Source organism: Clytia hemisphaerica, unplaced genomic scaffold (assembly GCF_902728285.1).
Source record: "Clytia hemisphaerica strain Z4C2 unplaced genomic scaffold, Clytia hemisphaerica genome assembly, whole genome shotgun sequence".
Classification (NCBI taxonomy): domain Eukaryota; kingdom Metazoa; phylum Cnidaria; class Hydrozoa; order Leptothecata; family Clytiidae; genus Clytia; species Clytia hemisphaerica.
Genome location: NW_027104380.1, coordinates 616,775 through 635,938, shown reverse-complemented (window position 1 = coordinate 635,938; position 19,164 = coordinate 616,775). Strand labels below are relative to the sequence as shown.

The following is a 19,164-nucleotide window of genomic DNA, read 5'->3' as shown; positions in this document are numbered from 1 at the left end:
TCTTTTGTCAAATTAGATGGGGGAAGTTGATGAGCTTGAAACTACTGCTACAGCTTTTTCCTAATTCGTGCAAAAGGAAGAAATTCTAGACAGTTTCTTAAATGTCCTTTAAAAATTGTTCCTGGAGAAATTCAAAAGATGTACAGTTGAATAGGCAAGCTTAAACTTCACGATGAGCGAATCTTGTTTTTGTTGAATTACACTCTAATTTTCCATCATTCAAAAAAATCAAAAGTTTAGTCTGGAAAACATTTTTCTCGATGAGATAATTTGGTCTCAACTCTTCTATTCACATGTTGGTCACTGTTGAGAAATCCTCAATGCTAAGTAAGGGATACCCAAGTTTTCAATGAAAGGAGATTTTGACGGTGAAGTGCATTTTAACAACAAGTTGAGGTGGCCTGGATATGAATATTTCAGAAATTCTTATTATAAGCTTTAATATTACTCCTGAAAGTTTAATTCATGAAAGTCACCTTTATGAAAACCCTTATGAAATTATACACTTAGATTCATTTAGCATCAGAATTTGCTTTTTAGTTTTCGACATTTTACTTATATTCATATTTCTCTTCGACGTTGAAATTGTTCGTCCCCCAATGTTTCCCTCATTAGTAGTTAGGCTCTCGCCCTTCCAAACTATGATTTTTTAATTATCGATTCCTTTATCGATTTCCTTTATGCTTTTCCTTTTTAAATTTTCCTTTATTCTTCTTGGTTTTCATTCTTTCACATTTCAATATTTAACGTCTTTAAAAGCATTTTGGAAAAGTTTTATATTGAAACCCTCAAGTAGATTTTTTTGAATGGTATTTCGAGTGTTTTTTGGACCTGACTTGTACTGCTCAATGTTCAGAACACTCACACTGCTCAATGTTCAGAACATTCACACTGTTCTGATTGTGTTATTTTTGCGCGAAGAGACTCACTGTAAATTTACGAAAGAAATTAATTCCGTTTAGAACTTTCTTTTGGATATCTTTTGACGCCACTGGGTAGCTTAAGATTCAGTCACGTTATATCTTATAACCGGCTTGTATTGGCGACATCTCGAGTCTTTTATTTTCAAAATATTCAATCACGCTTTCCTCCCAACGGAGGAAACTGTTATCAGTTGGTTACTAGTTTTTATCATGGTCAGGTAATTATTTGCAACTCTCTGCACTGTATATTGCTACAATATTTTGAAACCCTTTAAAGTATCGAGATAGAGTTAAATAAGCACTCCTTCGCCTATACTTTCTTGAAAATCATATAAAGATATGAAGAACATTAGTAGGCTTGGCTCATCGGTCCTTATCATCAAACTTTTAAATCTCGCCAATGAAGCGCAACAAAAGGATGAGGGAAAATTGCAAAAGTAACGAGGCTTGAGCCTCACCACTAAACAACAGAGGCGAATTAAAAGACTTTTCCAAGACTTTATCAGTTTTTTCCTTTGCGACAACTTTAGTGGTTCTTTTCTTTCAAACTTTCGAATTCCTCTACAATCCACAGTACTTATGAAAAATGGGAGAGAAATTTTCAGTCGAATGTTTTTACAAGGTCATCCAAAACAAAAAATTCAAATTATTCATAATTTCAAGCAAAACGACGAGAGTTTTCATGAAGAATTTTTCTTTTTTTTTCATTTGTTTTCGTTCAGGCAACCGCAAAATTCCCCTCTAATCTCTATGTCCTTATTCAATGAAAAATCTATAATGAAAACCACATTGGAAAATCTGTCTTTGTTCCATCTTGAAAAGGTTTTATTTTCCTCCCTCACATTTAGGGTGAACCCTTTTGTGTATCAGGAGACTGTTGCTTTATACAAATCCATTCGTTTGGACTAAAGTGACTTATTCTTTCGAAAAGCTTAGGTGAGCATGGATCTCAATTTGAATTTAAGACCTTTATATAACCTTTCATTGAATTAGCTTTTCTTTGATCGATTTAAACTTTTTTCTACCATTGTAACACTAATTAACATTGTATGATTTAATGATATAAAATGTCAAAATTGCAATTATTGATTGTGGTATACATCCTAGGGAAGACAGAGTTGATTGGGATATTGTGTCCTGGGCTAAGTTTTTTATTACTTTCCATCGGTTAGTAGTTTTACATTCTGTGCGTTGTCACGAGTATATCTTGAAATTTTTTTCGATTTTGCCATACAGAGGATTCACCGTAATCAAGGACAATATAATATTTGACTGTTTTTCATAAATTTTACAAAAGGGTGCGCTTCTAAGGAAAGTTTCTGATATTTATTTATCATTAAAAGTTATTAAAAAAGATACGAAAAATGAAGAAACAATTTACCTTGCAATCTTTCAAAAAAGTATTCCGTCACGGCATTTCACCGTCAAAATCTCACCGTAAAAGAAACTCCACAAATACAAAAACAACATCCAAACTCAATAGAACTCTTTCTTTTTCCGAAGATAATATCTCGTATAATCGCAATGACACTCCTAAGAAAGTATTAGCAGATTCTACAAGTTCCAGATCTCTTGCACCTTCACCTGTAGGCTTCAGTATTCCAGACATTATTGAAAGTACATCAAACAAGACGTCCGATTTCTCTCATCCGGCACCAATACAAAACTCGCCCTTGGTGGCCCAAAACGAAAGTAGTGAACATTTTGAACAAACAATTGAGACAGAAAGTGTAGATCACTGGAAACCACCGAAGAGTGAGTTATTTACCCCATCACCCTTGTCAGCCACCGTACATTTTGATACCGTTCATTCAGAAGGAATGTCGGGCCACCGTTTTTCTTCTTCACATGAAGATGAAGGGAATAGTGAGAATGAAGAAATATTGGACGACTCCTTTTCATCGCAAGATGAAGAAGAAAGTGAAAATGAGCAAGATGCTGAGTCTTCTGAGGTAGGTTTAAAAAAGTGAAGGTAAAGTTTTTGCTGGGTGTAAAGTGTGCTTTGAAGCAAGGTTCCCTTTACACTACTGAGTGTGATGTTCAAGTCTTCAAGTTATGATTGACGTCTAAAGCTCGACATACTTCAAGAACTTGGGCTTGAATAAGTCCATTATTTGTCATAGATTGTCAGTTATCTGTGAAGGCTTATTAAACTCTGCACGTTTTGATAAAACATGCTTAGGACGTAATGTTTTTCGTTCATCTCTGAAAAGATCTTATCTTTTTCAAAACAAAAGTTTTTAAAATCGTCATAAACCAAGAAGGAAAATAGAGATAACGAAATTTCATATCATTTGACTTCATTTTCAAAATCTTTAAATGTTAAATAAAAAAGCGTTTAAGTGAAGATGAAAATATGAAAATGAACTTCGAAAATGAACTTTGAAAATGATAGGAACATACTTACTAAGAGCTAAATATTCACGATCACTTAGACATAAGAAAAAAGGGAGAGAAACATATGGGATGTGATATAAAATACATCTTTCCCTCCTTTGCTCTCTTTTTCACTCATCTTTTTTAAATTTTATGATATCTCACAATAATATCCATCCAGTCATCTTTTTGTGTAGAAAATCAAACTGTGTGGATAAGAGGAACTATCAGTTAAACTTTTCCTGGAGCTTGTTTGTTATTCTCTTTTTATTTGTTGAGTGATGAGAGGTCGATGTCGTCTTGATTATGGCGTAGTTGCTGAGCTTTTGTTGACTGCAACCCAGGTAAATGTCGCTTTCTTGTGATGGGATACGTCTTCAATTTTCTCCATTCCGGACTTTTTTCATCATTTGCTGACGGCTTATATCATTCCTCAATTTCAACTTCCCTTGAACTAGAACCTGACATTTTGTGTTTGTTGTTTGTTTGATATAAACCCTTTTGGCAGCTTGTTTACAGGAATTTAGACAGACAAAAAAAAATCGGAATCAGCTAAAAAATTACATGTTTAGGTTAATATCTATTGCATAGTTAAGCACTACATCATTAACTATAATGGACCGACGTTTGTTGATTTTCGTCCACATTTCCCTGGGGAGATTTGTTTGGCAATCTTTAAAAATTGAGAATTGTAATAATCCGCTCAATTTGCGGATATGATGCTCTAGAGTTAGAGTTAGGTGTTTCGACAAATTGAGCAAGTGATGCAACAAACGTCACGTCATCACAATGTGGAATTCAGTTATTTTTACCAACACAGGTCGCGGTAAAGATGCCTGGAACTATATTTTGGATACGTTTGAAATTTGTACCTTTTATTCTACGCGTCTAACCCGATCAATACAAATCTTTTTTATCGAGTTCCATCTTTCTTGTTGTTATTTAGGCGAGCACGATATGGAAGAGTGGCGTTTGTTCTTATTTCTCAGTGGAAGGTGAGATCATTGCTGGTCAAGGACTCATCGCAAGAGATAAAACAGGTGGGTGAAAATTATACTGCTCTTCCTCCTTTCACGTTAGGTCATTGTCCATCACGTTAAGTGTATTGGACCTCAATGTGTGACAAATGAGCTGTGTATTTCGCAGAGGTATCATTCCACTGTCATACTTGATAAATTTGCCAATGTATTTTTTTACATATAACGAGCTTCAATCTTTAGGAACAAGCGACCCTTATGTCAAAATCAAGCTCCGCTCGAAATGTGTTTTCAAAACCAAAATCGTCTACCGTAACTTGAACCCATCATGGAACGAGCAATTTCAATTGGCTATCGATGACGTCAACACCGATCTGGTCTTTAAAGTATATGATTTCGATCGTCTATCACACGATGATGATATGGGAGAAGCTAGTGTGTCTCTTGGCAACATCGAAGTCAACAAGTAAATTCATCGTGTCTAATGTTTTCCTTGTCAATTCATTTCAAACGAATTCCTTGAACTTGTTGTTATGTCTTTGTGAATTAGCATGGGGTTTATAGATTTCAAAAATAGGCCCCACTTGGGATTAACGTTAATTTTCAGTCTTTAACTGGCAAAGAAATGTAGCAGGATTCTGAAGTAAAACCTCTTCCTTTTCTTAATCTTGAAATAGTTATTTTTGCTACCATTTATATAAAGCAGGAAGTATTAATTTTAGTTTCCCAGCTGGCACACAACGTTGTTTCAACGTTTATCAAACGTTCACAACGACCATTAAACGTTAGACGAACGTTGAAACAACGTTGTGTGCCAGCTGGGTTAGTACTCCTTCGAAATGTTATGCACTTGATATTCTCACCGTTTTTTTGAACAGGGAACATGAATTATCACTGCCACTCATCAATAAACATGGTTTCCAAGAAGATTTGGGCAAAATAGTGCTCAAGTTAGCCATCAAACCAAAATCAACCAATGAAACGATAGAAGTGAGTAAAATATTTAATTATAAATATAATAAAATATAAATTATAGACTCACTTCACTTTTTATAAGGTTTGTTCAAGTTGTGATAAAAAGGAGTACCTCGATACTGTGGTTTATCCGAACTCGAAATCCCCGAAATAGTAGCGCTGGTACGCTGTGGGAAATCAGGGGGCACATTTGGGAAAACCCAAATTTTGCAAAAATCGTCTGAAATGATTTGTTTTCATAATCAGCATAAAGTTTTGAGTTAGTTAGTTAGTGATTTTTTGTTTTTTTGTCTAATTTGAAGGCAAATTTGAAGTCCATGGAATACTTGAAAATTGACAATTTTTGAATTGTTTTCAAAAAACTTAAATTCAATTTTCCTGATTTTGTACGTAAAATGCTTTAAAATGAGTGGTCAAACTTTTTTTCCAATTCGATGAATTCCAATTCATCTAGATCAAAAGTTATAGCCAAATATGTGTCTGACCCCTGATTTCTGCCCATTCTGTGGTAACAAGGATACCTTTGGCTTATTCTTTATTTTTCTTATCTTGAGTTTCCCTCGAAATTCAGGCACCCTGAATGATCTGGGAAATATATTTGTATGCTAGTAAAATGGTGTTTAGGTTCCCTTTTAATTTAAGCGCGTTAGTATTGATATGCTATATCTAACAAGTTATCAGAAATGTTGAGGTGTTTTTCTAGAAGATTTTGTTATAAAGTGTATTTATTACAGAAAAATTGATCGAATAAGTTTAATGAGTTTGTCGACATTTTGAAGTAAAGGTTGAATTTTGTTCGCCTCTGATGTGGTAGTATACATTTCTCGAGTGTTCTTGTCTTGTTGTATTTATAGAAATTGCCGGTTTTTTTGCTAATTTCCTCTTTCCATTTTCAATGTTTTAATATTTTTGCTTCGTTTCCTTCACTTTTCTTTGCAGCTGTATTTTATCAAGAGTTTTTTTTCAAATATTGAAAAATTTGATTTTTTTCTTCGTAATTTCACATCAAAGGTACACAAAAGGAAAAGAAATGATGTTTTAAATTACTTGCGGCTGCAGCTTCATTTTACCTCTTCAGAAAAAGAAGAACTTGACTTCATAAGTGTTTTGAATTTTACTTGGTCAACTAAAATAACATCAATGTAACTTAAAATGAAATCTGGGTCGTACAGTAATGGTATAATACGATGTAATATTTTGCAAACTTTGTAGAGTGAGATGAAAATTGATAAATACTATCATCAGTCTGTGCCACTAACTCGATCGGGAAGATTCTTCCGAAATGGGAAGAACCTTCCCGAACGGGAAGAACTTACTCTATTTTTTTCTGCCCGTTTTGGAAGATTCTTCCTCTTTGGGAAGTTGAAAATTGACTGAATCTCGGCGAAGCTGTACGATGACCGGCGAGAGTTGAAACTTTTTGGAGGTGAAGAAGCATCAAATTTTAAGGTTTTTCACCGAAAGAAAAGTAGACTTTACCGTAGAAATCTTGTTAAATTGTGAAAAAACTGCGTAAACTTCCCAAACGGGAAGTTCCAACCCGATCGAGTTTTCCTTAGTTTCTCGCTTCTTCCCGATCTGGAAGTCCGTTAACCCGTTTGGGTGTTAAGTTAATTTCCCGTTCGGGAGGATACTTCCCATTTCGGAAGAATCTTCCAATTGTGGAAGAATCTTCCCGATCGAGTTAGTGGCGCAGACTGATCATTGTCATTCTCAATTTGAATGATTGGTAGATTGATAGATAGATTTTCCATTACTGACTTTACCATTGCTACGGATGAGTAAACGAAATCGAATCGAAGAAAGCTGGACAGAATCTAATACTGCATATTACGTCATTGGATCCTCACCAGTCACTAAAAGTGCATCTTGTGAACAAGAATTTGTTCTTCATAATCAATCGGAAATGAGAACCAAAAAACTTGATAAAGTGAGGAATGTACACATGTACGAAATTCAACCTTCCTCAAGACTGAAAGACAAAACAGAGAGCAATGTTGACTTGCAAGAGAATCTGACACCTCTCCCTACCGCTCCCTTTCAAGGAAAGGTTCCAAACGCTGCTTCTTTTGATATGGTCTATGCGGACCTTATAGAAAAAAGAGGGGAGCCTATCTTTACCAAGGTTGAGGAAAATGTTAGATCAAAACTCAGTATTTCAAGACATTTTGAAGGGGTATTAGATGCCAGCGAGTTTGCCCATACTGAAAGAAAATCTGCTGTCGGTGCAGGTTTTGAAACTTTGAGTGATTCACAAAGCAAAATACACAAAGGATCAGAGGCCCAATCCGGGCCTGAGGACACCAAAGACAAACACGAAGCCATGCTAATGGGATCTAGGGCAGATGATTTTTGTTCCAACTACACTCTAGCCTCATCTCTGACAAACCTTAGTGAATGTAATTCCATCGAAATCGAACCCTCCTACAAAGATTCCATCATTAATATCAAAGTCGAAAATACTGATATTACTTCACCAAATATTGAAACGCTGGAAAGAATAATGGATTCATTGAGCTCTAGCCAAGATTCAATCATTGACAATGTTAATGCGGTGTCTGTTGATATTATATCACAAAAGATTGACGAGGATGATTCAACTAGCCAATATGGTTCGGTGGCCAGTGATACCCTAGAAACGAAAGTTGATGACTTTGATGTAGAGCTTGCTATCGAACCATCTCTCCTTGACGAGGAAAATGCTTTTGATCCTGGAGAAGATAAAATTTACCGTTCTGAAGCTTTGTGCAATGAAAATGAAGGCGACCATGATTCTGTTTTACAAGATGTTGACAATTTTCCGTATCAGGAGATGCAATTGCTTGAAAAACCAGCTTCTACCAAAAAGAAATTCTCTGTTACAAAACTGTTTAAAAAGAAAGTCAAAAGAGACTTTCATTCTTTGAAGATACCTGGCAACGAGAACGCAATCCCGTTAGCACAGAGACGTTGCTTAAGTGAGACTGACCTGAGCAAAAGAGACATCTTTCAGGAAGTTGATGTCATAACTACAGGGAATAGTTTCACCAAGCCTAAACCGTTAACCCCAGTATTAACAAGTCGGAAGGCCTCTACTCTGTCGGTTGATGCAACGGGTTTAGGAGCTTTGAAATTTCCATCGTACTTTTCAAACAGTCCTTTAAAGAAAGTTGAAGACACAATTTATTTACGAAATCCGGCTAAAGAAAAGAATCGGTTTTATTCGCCTGAAAAACAGGCTTCCATGAAAGAGGTAATTTCGGATGTTTTGTAAAACCTCAATGATAATTTGATAAATTGATTTGTCCGAAGGCTGACAAGCTTACCTCTCGACTACATTAAAGACCCCATGTGATGATGCGAATGCTTCGGTATTTTTCACAGAATTAATTGATAATCCCTATCCATTAAATCTAGACATTTCTATCTTTATTTGGATTTCCTTTAATAGTTTATGCTCAGAATTTTCAGAAAGTTTCTATGAGTAACTATGTGACACCAGTTTACAGTTCAACAAAAAAGATCGACAAGATTTCTTCAGGATTCTTCCGTGAAATTGTTTTCTTTTTTTTTCTCCTTTAAAGCTGGCACAATTGTTGAGTTCCGCCAAACGCGTCTCCAAGCACAGCAGCAGGAGTCAAATATGGGACTCGCTTCTCTCTGTAATCCTGGTCAAAGGGACCAATTTACGACCAATGGATCACACAGGTATCTTGTCACTCTTTCGATTCAGAGTTATGTAGTCTTCTTTCTGTGGTCTCTGTGGTAATTTCTATCAAAATAGCGTTTTATTCCCTCCGAGTATTATTTCATCATTCAATTATTATCTCAGGTAAAAGTGATCCATACGTACGCTTCAAACTTGGAAATGATAAGTACAAATCAAAGGTAAGGTTATTTTATTTCTAACATTCACCGCCTAAGATATAGCTTGGTTTGTCGAAGTATTTGAAAAATTTCCTACCTGCCTTGAGAACTTGTTATTATCTCCACTTATGGAAAGTTAATTTTCTGATTTTTGTAGATCTAAATCTCTCAGGTACTTGTTGGATGATTTCCTGAATCAAAATTAAATGATGAAATATTGATTACTTGAAAATATTGTACCGGTTGCATGAACGTTGGTGAAGTTGATGGATGATTTTGTAAAGATGAGTTCATGGGAAGGTCTGTGTTCTTTATTGGCTCATCTTTTTGTATTTCTTTAAAGATTTTGTACGATTAATATTTCCTGATTTGTTGAAAAGAGTCCAAATCTGAGTCTTTAGTATTTCAGTTTCAGATTATTGAAACCTTCAGTTTTCCGTTTTTAAGGTGTCCTCTGATCTGAAACCATACTAAACGAGATATCACTAACTTTTCAACAGGACAAGCTTGGACCTGGACTCTTTGGAGAAAGAGAAATCACATTATGTTGAATTGAATTTGGAAGATCAACCTGGTGTCTTGTGCCTGCACATTTCCATTACTGCTCTCAATAACGAAGGTATCTTCATCACAATTTTGTTATTTACTTTGTACTTTAACTATGCATCAACTACAACTTGGTTGAACGACATTAACCTTTTTTCGTTGCACGATTACAGAGCTCAAATGTTGCTTAATGAACATGTATTCAAAGGGTTTTTTTTTCACACGGAAATTATTCTTTATATTTTCAGGAAGTGCATCAGATATCAAGATCCACAATGATGACTCATTACGTGTCAAAGAGATTGAAAACGATTTCTCGTTACTCAAAACGACGAAAGCAATGTCTCAAGTAGGGTGGATGCAGGTTTGTTCACTTCTTATATTTCGTGGAACCTTTCAAGTATTCAGTCAATTAGTAAGTACGTCTGTAAGGCGACCAGAAGGCTCCTCTTTCGATAGCTCTCTACCAGGAGGTAGGGGAGAGCGCCACTATTTCTCCCTGGATTGCCCCATATACTCATGATTCTTCTCTTAATTACCAAGCACTAAGCTGAGAAGTATCAAGTATCATTTTTGTACTAAGTCTATTGTATGACCCGTTCGAGGGTTAAACCATCAACCTTGCGCACCGTAGGTGTATGCTCTTCCACTGCACTACCGTGGCTAGAAATCAGTCAATTAATCTGAGAAGCTACCATTAAAAAACATTTGACGAAAGATGTTCAATAGGATCGTTTGCATTTTAGTTGAAGCTACATCGAGCAAGTAATTTGGCTGCTAAAGACATCGGTGGACAAAGTGATCCATTTGCAGTCATAGAACTGGGAAATCAACGTCTTGTCACGCCCACCATATATAAAACACTCAACCCGCAATGGGACAAAGTTTATGAATTGTATGAATTTCTCTTTCTTTTTATATCGAACACTTTCCACACACAAAGATCAACAATATGTCACCAAGTTTTTGGTTTGAGGTAATTTGGTCGGTCTTAATTGATTGTTAACCCCGCCTCCTCTTTATCTTATTTTACAGACCGGTATATGATATTCACGAGGTGTTGGAGATCACGGTTTTTGACGAAGATAAACGCGGTGCACCAGAGTTCTTAGGACGCGTTCAAATTCCTTTGTTATCGGTGAGTTCTTTGTCTGATTCTCTTTATCTATTATGGATTAAGTTGAATTTGCCTCAAAATTTGAAAATTTAATTCATACTACACGGGCTGCAAAATCATGTCAATGCAGTCAAAACATGTGATTACTCGTAAAAGTTCACGTGATTTTATTCCCATGTTACTTGCCTTACAACTTACCGCTGATAACTTTATTAGTGTCAATCAGAAATAAATGTCTTGTAACAAGCACATAAAAATTTCAAGTAAAAGCGTGATTTGTCTTCAGACTTTAATTCTGCAACCTGTATATTTTATAATCGACTTATTCGAGTGATTTTAATTCTTTATGTAATTGTAATTTACATTACATATGTAAGAGCTTGAAAGGAAAACTCTCCTTCATGTCTAGATTTCTTCGTGGGAAAGACGTTTGTTTCAACTGAAAGACAAACGTTTACAAGCACAAGCCAAGGGGCATCTTATCATGACATTAGGCGTGGTCTACAATCCTATTCGTGCCAGTCTTCGAACGGTCAACCCGCGCGAAGAACGTGTTCTCGATGAAGCGCCCAGGTTTAGGCGGCAGGTATGTCCGTTTCTTTTGAAATCAATTATTTACATTCTTATTTCTTGATAACCAAATAAAAAACGAAGCGAGCTAAAATAATCTTGGTTGATGTGCAACTTCAGTAAATCAACGCATGCCCGGATTTTACGATCTATTTTCTTTGTTCTCCTTTCAGCTGTTACAAAAGAACGTAGATCGAATAACGAACCTCATACGAAGTATCATAGCAACGGGCGAATTCATACAAAGTCTTTTCACTTGGAAATTCAGGCTACGGAGTGCTTTCGCTTTCACTGTAAGTCTTTGGACTGTGTATCAACAAATTTTGTAAGATTACTGCATTCCCTTTCAGTTTTGCATTCAATTTTGGCTTTAGAAAACCACTTCAGAGTTAGGTCGCTATTAAATTGTGGTCGTTGGGCTTTTTTCGTGTAAACACTCTTAGTATATGATTCATTGGGTAGGACGGATTGTGCCCATCTATTCCAATTTTAATTTAGACTGATACACAATTTTTTGTTTTTTTTTTGTTGTTATTTCAGATCTACATATTACTAGTGATGAATTTCGATGCATTTATGTTACCTTTGATTTTGTTTTTGGTCTTGCTGAAAAATTATATTGTTTTTATGCTCGCACCCAACAAACAAAGCCAAGAAGAGGTAAGAAACTTTTGCAGTTTTACTGCCTTTCCTTAAAATCATGAAGGTAATAAAAATAGTGATCGTTAAATTCAAATCGGTTTTCTTTGATTGGCCTATAATTGGAAGCAAAAAACTGAAATGTAAATTTTCAAACGCGATACAAAAATAATTAAGGTTACAATAAATAAGGTTCTATGATTTAGGTGTATCGATGTATTTTTGGGCGAACACTGTGCTAATTTTGAGAGTTTCAGCACATTTTCCTTGAAAATCTCTTCATTAGAAATCTTTACGTCTAAAAGGGAGGGGGCTTTCAAATTCTGATGGATGATTAATTGAAAGGTTACCTAATCGTAATATAGAATTCTTTTTGAAATTTATTGATGATTTTATGGGACCCTTAGAAATATAGGATTTTGTGCTTGTTACGGAAAGCTTTTTCTTATTTTGATCAACAAAGCTATTATCTCACAATTGAGTTGTTGAAAATCCGACATCTTTTTATTCAGTTTTTTTATGAACTTTAATATTCCCATGAGTGCACACAAAATTAATCACTTGTTCCCATTGCAAGGAACAGTTTGCTTCCGATGATTAGGTACAATGAAACAAAAGGAGTTAATTCTCCATCTATTTCTTATGCTTATGCTTAAATGTTAGCTACATTTTGTGTATATAAATTGTCACGAGGTTAAAAATTGCGAGATAAATATCCTAAAAACTTTTGGATTTGTGGTTTTGTGAGTGAGCCTTAATATATCCAGCTTGGATTTAATTTAACGAGCAATCAATCTCACGCAAAATAGGCAAAGATTTCCAAACAATGAAAAAAACAATTGAAGAAAGTTCCTTGATGTGCAGTAAGGATTGTGAAGCCATAGAGTGTCGAACGCCCGGGGGGGGGGGGTACTTAGGCAAAATGGGTGCCGGGTATGTGCGAGCCATAAGGGTACCTTTTCTCATTCCTCAAAAGTCTCTCAAAGGGGTACAAATTCAAAAGTTAGTCTCTGAAAGGGTCCCAAAATCACAAAAATCAAAAATTTCTCTCTCAAAGGGTCACGATTTCCAAGAATTTTGACCAAAATTTGGTGAAAATTAAACCAAAATTTGGAAAAAGTGGACCGAAATTTAGGAAAAAGTCTCTCAAAGGGTCCCAAAATCACCAAAATTTTGTCTCTCAAAGGGTCGATTTTCGATTTTCGATTTTCGGCTCGGACATACCCGTCACCTCGCAAACCTAGTACCCCCCCCCCCCCGGGGTCGAACGGGTTTGATCAATTTTAAGTAAGAGAAAGTCTCTCCGATGGAGGTTTGATTGAATGGAGTTTGTTGTTTCCATTTCAGGAAGAATTAGACGAAGATGATGATGACGATGACGATGATGAAAAAAATAAAAAGGTATCTCTCCCTTCCATTTGGTTAACGCAGGTCTGCGTAAAAAATCTGTATATCTTTATATCATATTAATCATCTGTCACCCAAAGATAAAGGTTCTGATGGCTGAAAAGCTCAAGATCATCTTTCAAACTCCACACTATTTTCTTTTACATTTTGAAGGGAAATATATAATACATTTTTTGAATTGTTAATAAATTTGTCTTATGTTATATAAAGGGCTAGATAATTATTTCAAAAAGTCACAGAAAAGATAGGATAAGAAATATTCATAAATTTATTCAGATGAACTACCAGCCTAAAGGCCACTAACTTTGCTGTTGGGAAACATTACCAATGAAAGTTTGACAATCGTTTGTTCATGTCGAAATTTCTTTTTTCGTTCCGCAACCCTTTTTATGTTTATTATATGTTATTTTCTTCTTGACTTGCTTTAGGGCCGTTCAAAGACGTTTCGTGAGAAGTTGGAAGCCATCAACAATATTTGTACACTGGTACAAAATAAGATGGACGACGTCGCTTCTTTCGGTGAACGAATCAAAAAGTAAATACCGTATTAATTCGAATAAACTTCCCTTCTTTATGGAAAAATTTTCAATAAACGCCCCCTTTGAATAAACGCCTCCCCTTAGAAGGGGCGTAAGGGGCGTTTATTCGAAACAGGTGGCAGTAAAGAATTATAATATGAAGAAAAGCTTAGATATGCAACAATAATTGTATTCTTTTTGTATTCGAACTGGTTTTGACCATTTTTACTTCCCTGACATATTTGTACTCAAATAATAACGAGAAGGCAAAAAAAGGTTCCAATTCATGTTACTAAAGTGACCTTCTTTATAAATTGTTTAATAAACACCCCATTCTTTCAAACGCCCCCCCCCCCTCGAATAAACACCCCTCCTGAAATCCAAAAAAATTAATAAATATTCGTAGTAATACGGTAGTTCTCCTTTCTCTTGCTTAAATTGCTGGCGTTTACATTTTTGTCTAGTTTTATCGCAAAATAAGTGCTCTGACTCTTTCCATAACAAGGCTTTATTCAGGTTTAGTAGGATGTATCAAATTTTGAATAATTTTCATAAGGTAATTGCTTTCATGTGTAATTATTTTGTTTGTTTTTAGCACGTTCAATTGGTCAGTACCTTTCCTTTCATATCTATTGATGGTCATCCTGCTTCTTGGTACAGTCGTCCTCTACATTGTTCCCATACGATACCTTCTGCTGGCATGGGGTGTCAACAAATTCACCAAAAGAATACGTAAACCAAATGCCATACCTAATAACGAATTGTTGGATTTCTTATCCAGAGTACCTTCAGACCCTGAAGTGGTAAGAATGTTTAGTATATCGGTTGAACTCTATACAATGAATTTATTTTTCAACTTCAGAGAATTCTCACGTCGTCTTACTCATATTTTTTGTGTTCCTCATTTCTTTTCTTTACAACTTGCAGAAGCCAAACCATGTGGACATTTTGATTTATTTTCAGAAAAAGAGACGACCATTGAAAACAGACGTTGTGCTGAGGTAGCACTGTGGAAGGTGTGGAGGTCGAATCAATGCTGAAGGTATGCCGAAACATTCTTTAGCTTATCAAAAAGCATAAATTTTCCTTTTATAAACAACGACCACAGTGGACTCGAATATTTGGATTTTCTATTACTACACGAGATTTTACCGCTAGAAAAAGTGATATGCCACTATCACATAAAATTCCTTTCAGGTTTTGATACCCCAAAATTGTTCCCTCGATATTCTCCCTTCTGCAAAACCCCAATTTACTTTATCAAGGGTGCACTGTGACAAGTATTTATTAGATTACCGTTCTCGTTTTCAGGTTTTATGGTGTACAATATCTTTCTAGAATTCAACAACATGGGAATATAAAAACAGCCGGCTTCTTGTTATATGTATTCACGATCCACATTTTATTTCTGGGAAACGTCCAACTGCAATACACTCTGGAACATTTTATTCATATGAAGATAAACCAAACAAAGAATCAAAACTTTATATTGTGGATACAAGCAATCTCCGATTGATGTCTAAAAAATGAGAAATGTAAATCGAATGCATATACACTTTGAAAATTTATGTTTTAAACGTTGAATACACTTATCATATACTTGAACTGTGGATATGGACACGAAACACTTTTTTGACGGAGAGAGGAGCTGGACAAATGATGGAATTATTCACTCTTCTCCCCCCCCCCCCGGAGGGGGGGGGGCTCTGACCTTGACGACCGAGGGGACGTGCCGCTTGAGTTTCAAAAGTGGACCCTATCAGATATGAATGTTTAGTAATCGAAATATTTTTCCATTTAAACCCTGAGAAATGGCAAAAATGACTAAAAGTGGACGAAAAAATTGAAAATTATTCTAATTTCCACACTGAATATTGTCCAAAATGACCAAAAATCGACCCCGTCAGGTCCGCATTTTCACAATTAGTAAATTTGGGACCCTGTCAGATATCTCCAGAGTCTAAGAAAGGGACCCTGACCAGTGGCACGTGGACCCTTTACCCAATTTTACCTAAGTGCCCGGGGGGGGGGCTTCGCCTCTTATGGTTTTTGAATACATCATAATCTTTTCCATGCAAATAGGGGCTAACCCTTAGGATTCGTAGTATAGCATATGGCCCTTCTACACTGATACATTTTCAAATACACTGAAGTTAATGTAGGGATATTCGGACGACTTACCTTAACGGGGAAATGTAGTCGGGAGGAATGAATTTGGATAGGATGGCCAGTCTTTTCCGCGACGAAATATTTCCCCAATAAAAGTTGAAAAAATTATTACAAAAATACGTGAAGGGGTTATTTCTCATACTTACTTGACCCTGATTAAGGTACTCCTCTTGAATTGTTGTTGATCAAATTTGCAAGGGGTGCATAGGGATATATTTACTTCTTATTACACGTTCTTATTATTTATATCATTTTTTGTAGAATTAATTTTTGTAATGATTATTTTATTTTATTAGGTGGCGAAACCCGTTCTATGGATTCTATGAAGTCTTTATTTTCAGCGCAAAGTTATGGATGCTAATGAAAAGAGATCTTTAATCTCATGACATTTACTTTTTGTAGATTACACTGTCCTTGCACGTCCTAGTCCTTTTCGAAATTCTATAAAAACAGTAGTTATTTTTCATTAGATTAGATCTACGTATTTAATACATTACTTTTTTGTGTATGTAAGGAGTGAAAGTGAAATTAGCAGTTTTCTGAGATTTGGTTCTGCAATCTTAAATTTCAACTAGTTAATTGCAATCGTTCTCATTTTTAGGTTTCAGCCCGAACTGGGCCTCTCATTCTTATAAAATTGTTCTAGTGAACTCTTTCATCCGTCTGATATTTCATCAAATTAGGCCTATTCTTAGATAACGAATCAATTCTTTGAAAGCTGCTAATATGTGATACGATTGTTTTGGCATTTTTGAATAGCCCACACCAATAAGTATTGTAAGTAATAATTTATTTTCATATACAGAGGCTGAAATACCTTATCCAAAAAAACTTTTGTTTTTCTTTCTCCTCTCCGCGTCTCCTCTCCCTCATAAAAATTAGTTGACCTATGTCCTAAGTTTCCAAGTAGTGAAAGTAAAGTTAAAAGTTTTCCCAGTTTTTCGAATCTTGCATTATGATGGTATTTTTAGTTCGGAGCTGGGTTTAGTCTTCTTGTAAAAGAAATGGCAAATAGAAATTCAATAGAATAGAAACACTACTTTTTTTCTTCATTGATGTGTCAAGTGAACTTTTTGAAATGGTGGTCCATCCGATGCATTTGATGCATGAACTATTAAGGTTGCCTAACCTAGAATAGGGAAGTCATGAAGTATGAAGCTCATTACTCGCCAATCATTTGAGTTTGAAGGTTTCTTAACTGGTCGGGAAATGGTAGCATTGCGTTCTACAATCATGATTGTAAGATCGTCCTTCCTAGAAATTCTGATCTGCTACCCAATTTTTCGGGCAAAAAGCTATTTCTTGAAAAGGGGAAACATATATTTTGGAGAGACAGGCTCGTCGGCTGCTTCTTGACAATTCATTTCAATTGATAATTCTTTAAGGATGCTAATTGCTATTATAAAAGCAGTGAATTATCGACCGCGGAGCGGTGTATTCAGAGACGTTTTATATGGTGAAAAATCTCGTATATTTGCGCGCGGTAATCCGTTCTCTAAAGTCACGGAAAGCTGACGAAATCAACAATCTCGTTTCTCTATTTTTGAAGTCTCTGAATAACACTCGCTCGGAAAAAGTAATTATCTTCCTTAGATTTCTGTATTTGCAAAGTATTACGGAGATAAAACAGTTTTAAAGGAAAAAGTACAATATACTCCATAGTTTTTCGACCCGACTGTTACAGCAAAACTTTCTATAAGATTTAAAGGGACATAACAGTACTTGCGAAATTTGTAAACAAACTGTATGCAGCGGATACAAAATCAAAACAAATGTCACATGTCAAAATAAAAAAATCAAACCAAATATGGCTAATTTTGATTGTTCAATTGTTTTACAAGTTTGTTTTGGACAAGTGATTTTAATTGTTCTTTTTAATGACACGTGGTTCGCGCAATGTTTACATTTTACTACTTTTATGTCCCTTTAAGGATTTTTCTATGTACTGTTCATATTAAACGGTAAATGGTGTACAAATTCATAAATTTCATAAGATTTGACCGCGGTCGCCTCAGTGTGTTACACTGTGACCTAGTTATTATACAATACACTAGACCTACTGCTTGAATCCACAACTTTGCGGCTCTTGTCATCGGCATTTAAAATGGTGCCTCATTAGCGAAGCATGCAGTCGGGCTTACCCGTCCTCTAATGTGGTGAGATTCATATAACAAAACAAAGCCATTACAGACGACTAATTTTTATGCTGTAGACACGTTTTCGCTGTCAGGTATCTAAAGGTTTGTAGAAGTTAACTCAAGAACTACTTTGTTACCAAATTGTAGGCACGTTTTCAGAGTTGTAAGTGGCCAAGGCAAAATGTTAACCAAGTTTAATCAATTGTAAAAGGGGTTACGCACGAAATGAGTCTCGTGTTCGCAAGCGAAAGCTTTTTTTAAAGGGACGTAAAAATACTGACGAAATTTGTAAACAAACCATAGAGGGGGTGCCCAGTGCACGAACGACAAACTTATTTTTCACTTTTCTCACTTACTTTTGGTTTTTACATAAATCCTTTTTTACCATCTCGTAAACAAGCTTGAAGTCCTTCTTTCAGTTTGTTTTCACTTTATTTGAAAGCTTCTTCTTGCATCTTGGAATAATAAGTCGTTAAAGCGAGCGCTATTCGAACCCAGTCCGCGAACGAGGAACCAGTTCGCGAACGATCTTTTGAAAGAAAAAATTAAAGCTCTGCTCGCAGGTAATAGACCTTTTTTCAAAGAGGACGTCCTGTTGAATAATTATGTAGTCCAGCCATAAAAACAATGATTGAGCCATGCATAATTACTGTATGATGCATATTGTAATAATTATCAGTCAGGGACAGTCGCCTTATTAGGAGACGGGTGTAATTATCTCGTGAACGAGCAAACTGCGCATGATTTGATTGCTCCCAATGGAAAGAGCACAAAAAATTGATTCCATATGGTGATTTTCAGAAAAATCCACCGGTGGAATCAATCACAATTCTAATAATCCATAAGAACCAATCAGAAGTAAGAATCTGTCTTCTGAACAAAAGCGTCTCAAAAAGAAAAATGGCGGACATGAAAAAAATCAAGAGGGGCTTCCTTGTAGTGCTTTATATTAGGATTGTGATC

General features: G+C 35.6%; 1 protein-coding gene across 1 annotated transcript; it reads left to right on the top strand.

The window, feature by feature from the left end:
* The first annotated feature begins 2,259 nt into the window (after positions 1-2,259).
* LOC136819156 (uncharacterized) lies at positions 2,260-16,449 on the top strand. Its single transcript, XM_067075361.1, has 20 exons — positions 2,260-2,875; positions 4,246-4,339; positions 4,520-4,742; positions 5,155-5,266; positions 6,993-8,483; positions 8,815-8,938; positions 9,063-9,118; positions 9,375-9,397; positions 9,598-9,716; positions 9,892-10,007; positions 10,390-10,538; positions 10,679-10,781; positions 11,170-11,346; positions 11,504-11,623; positions 11,871-11,990; positions 13,317-13,370; positions 13,805-13,911; positions 14,490-14,697; positions 14,858-14,936; positions 15,206-16,449. Exons 1-19 carry the CDS (start codon positions 2,288-2,290, stop codon positions 14,897-14,899), a joined length of 4,026 nt encoding a protein of 1,341 aa, XP_066931462.1. The 5' UTR covers positions 2,260-2,287; the 3' UTR covers positions 14,900-14,936; positions 15,206-16,449.
* Positions 16,450-19,164: the final 2,715 nt, after the last annotated feature.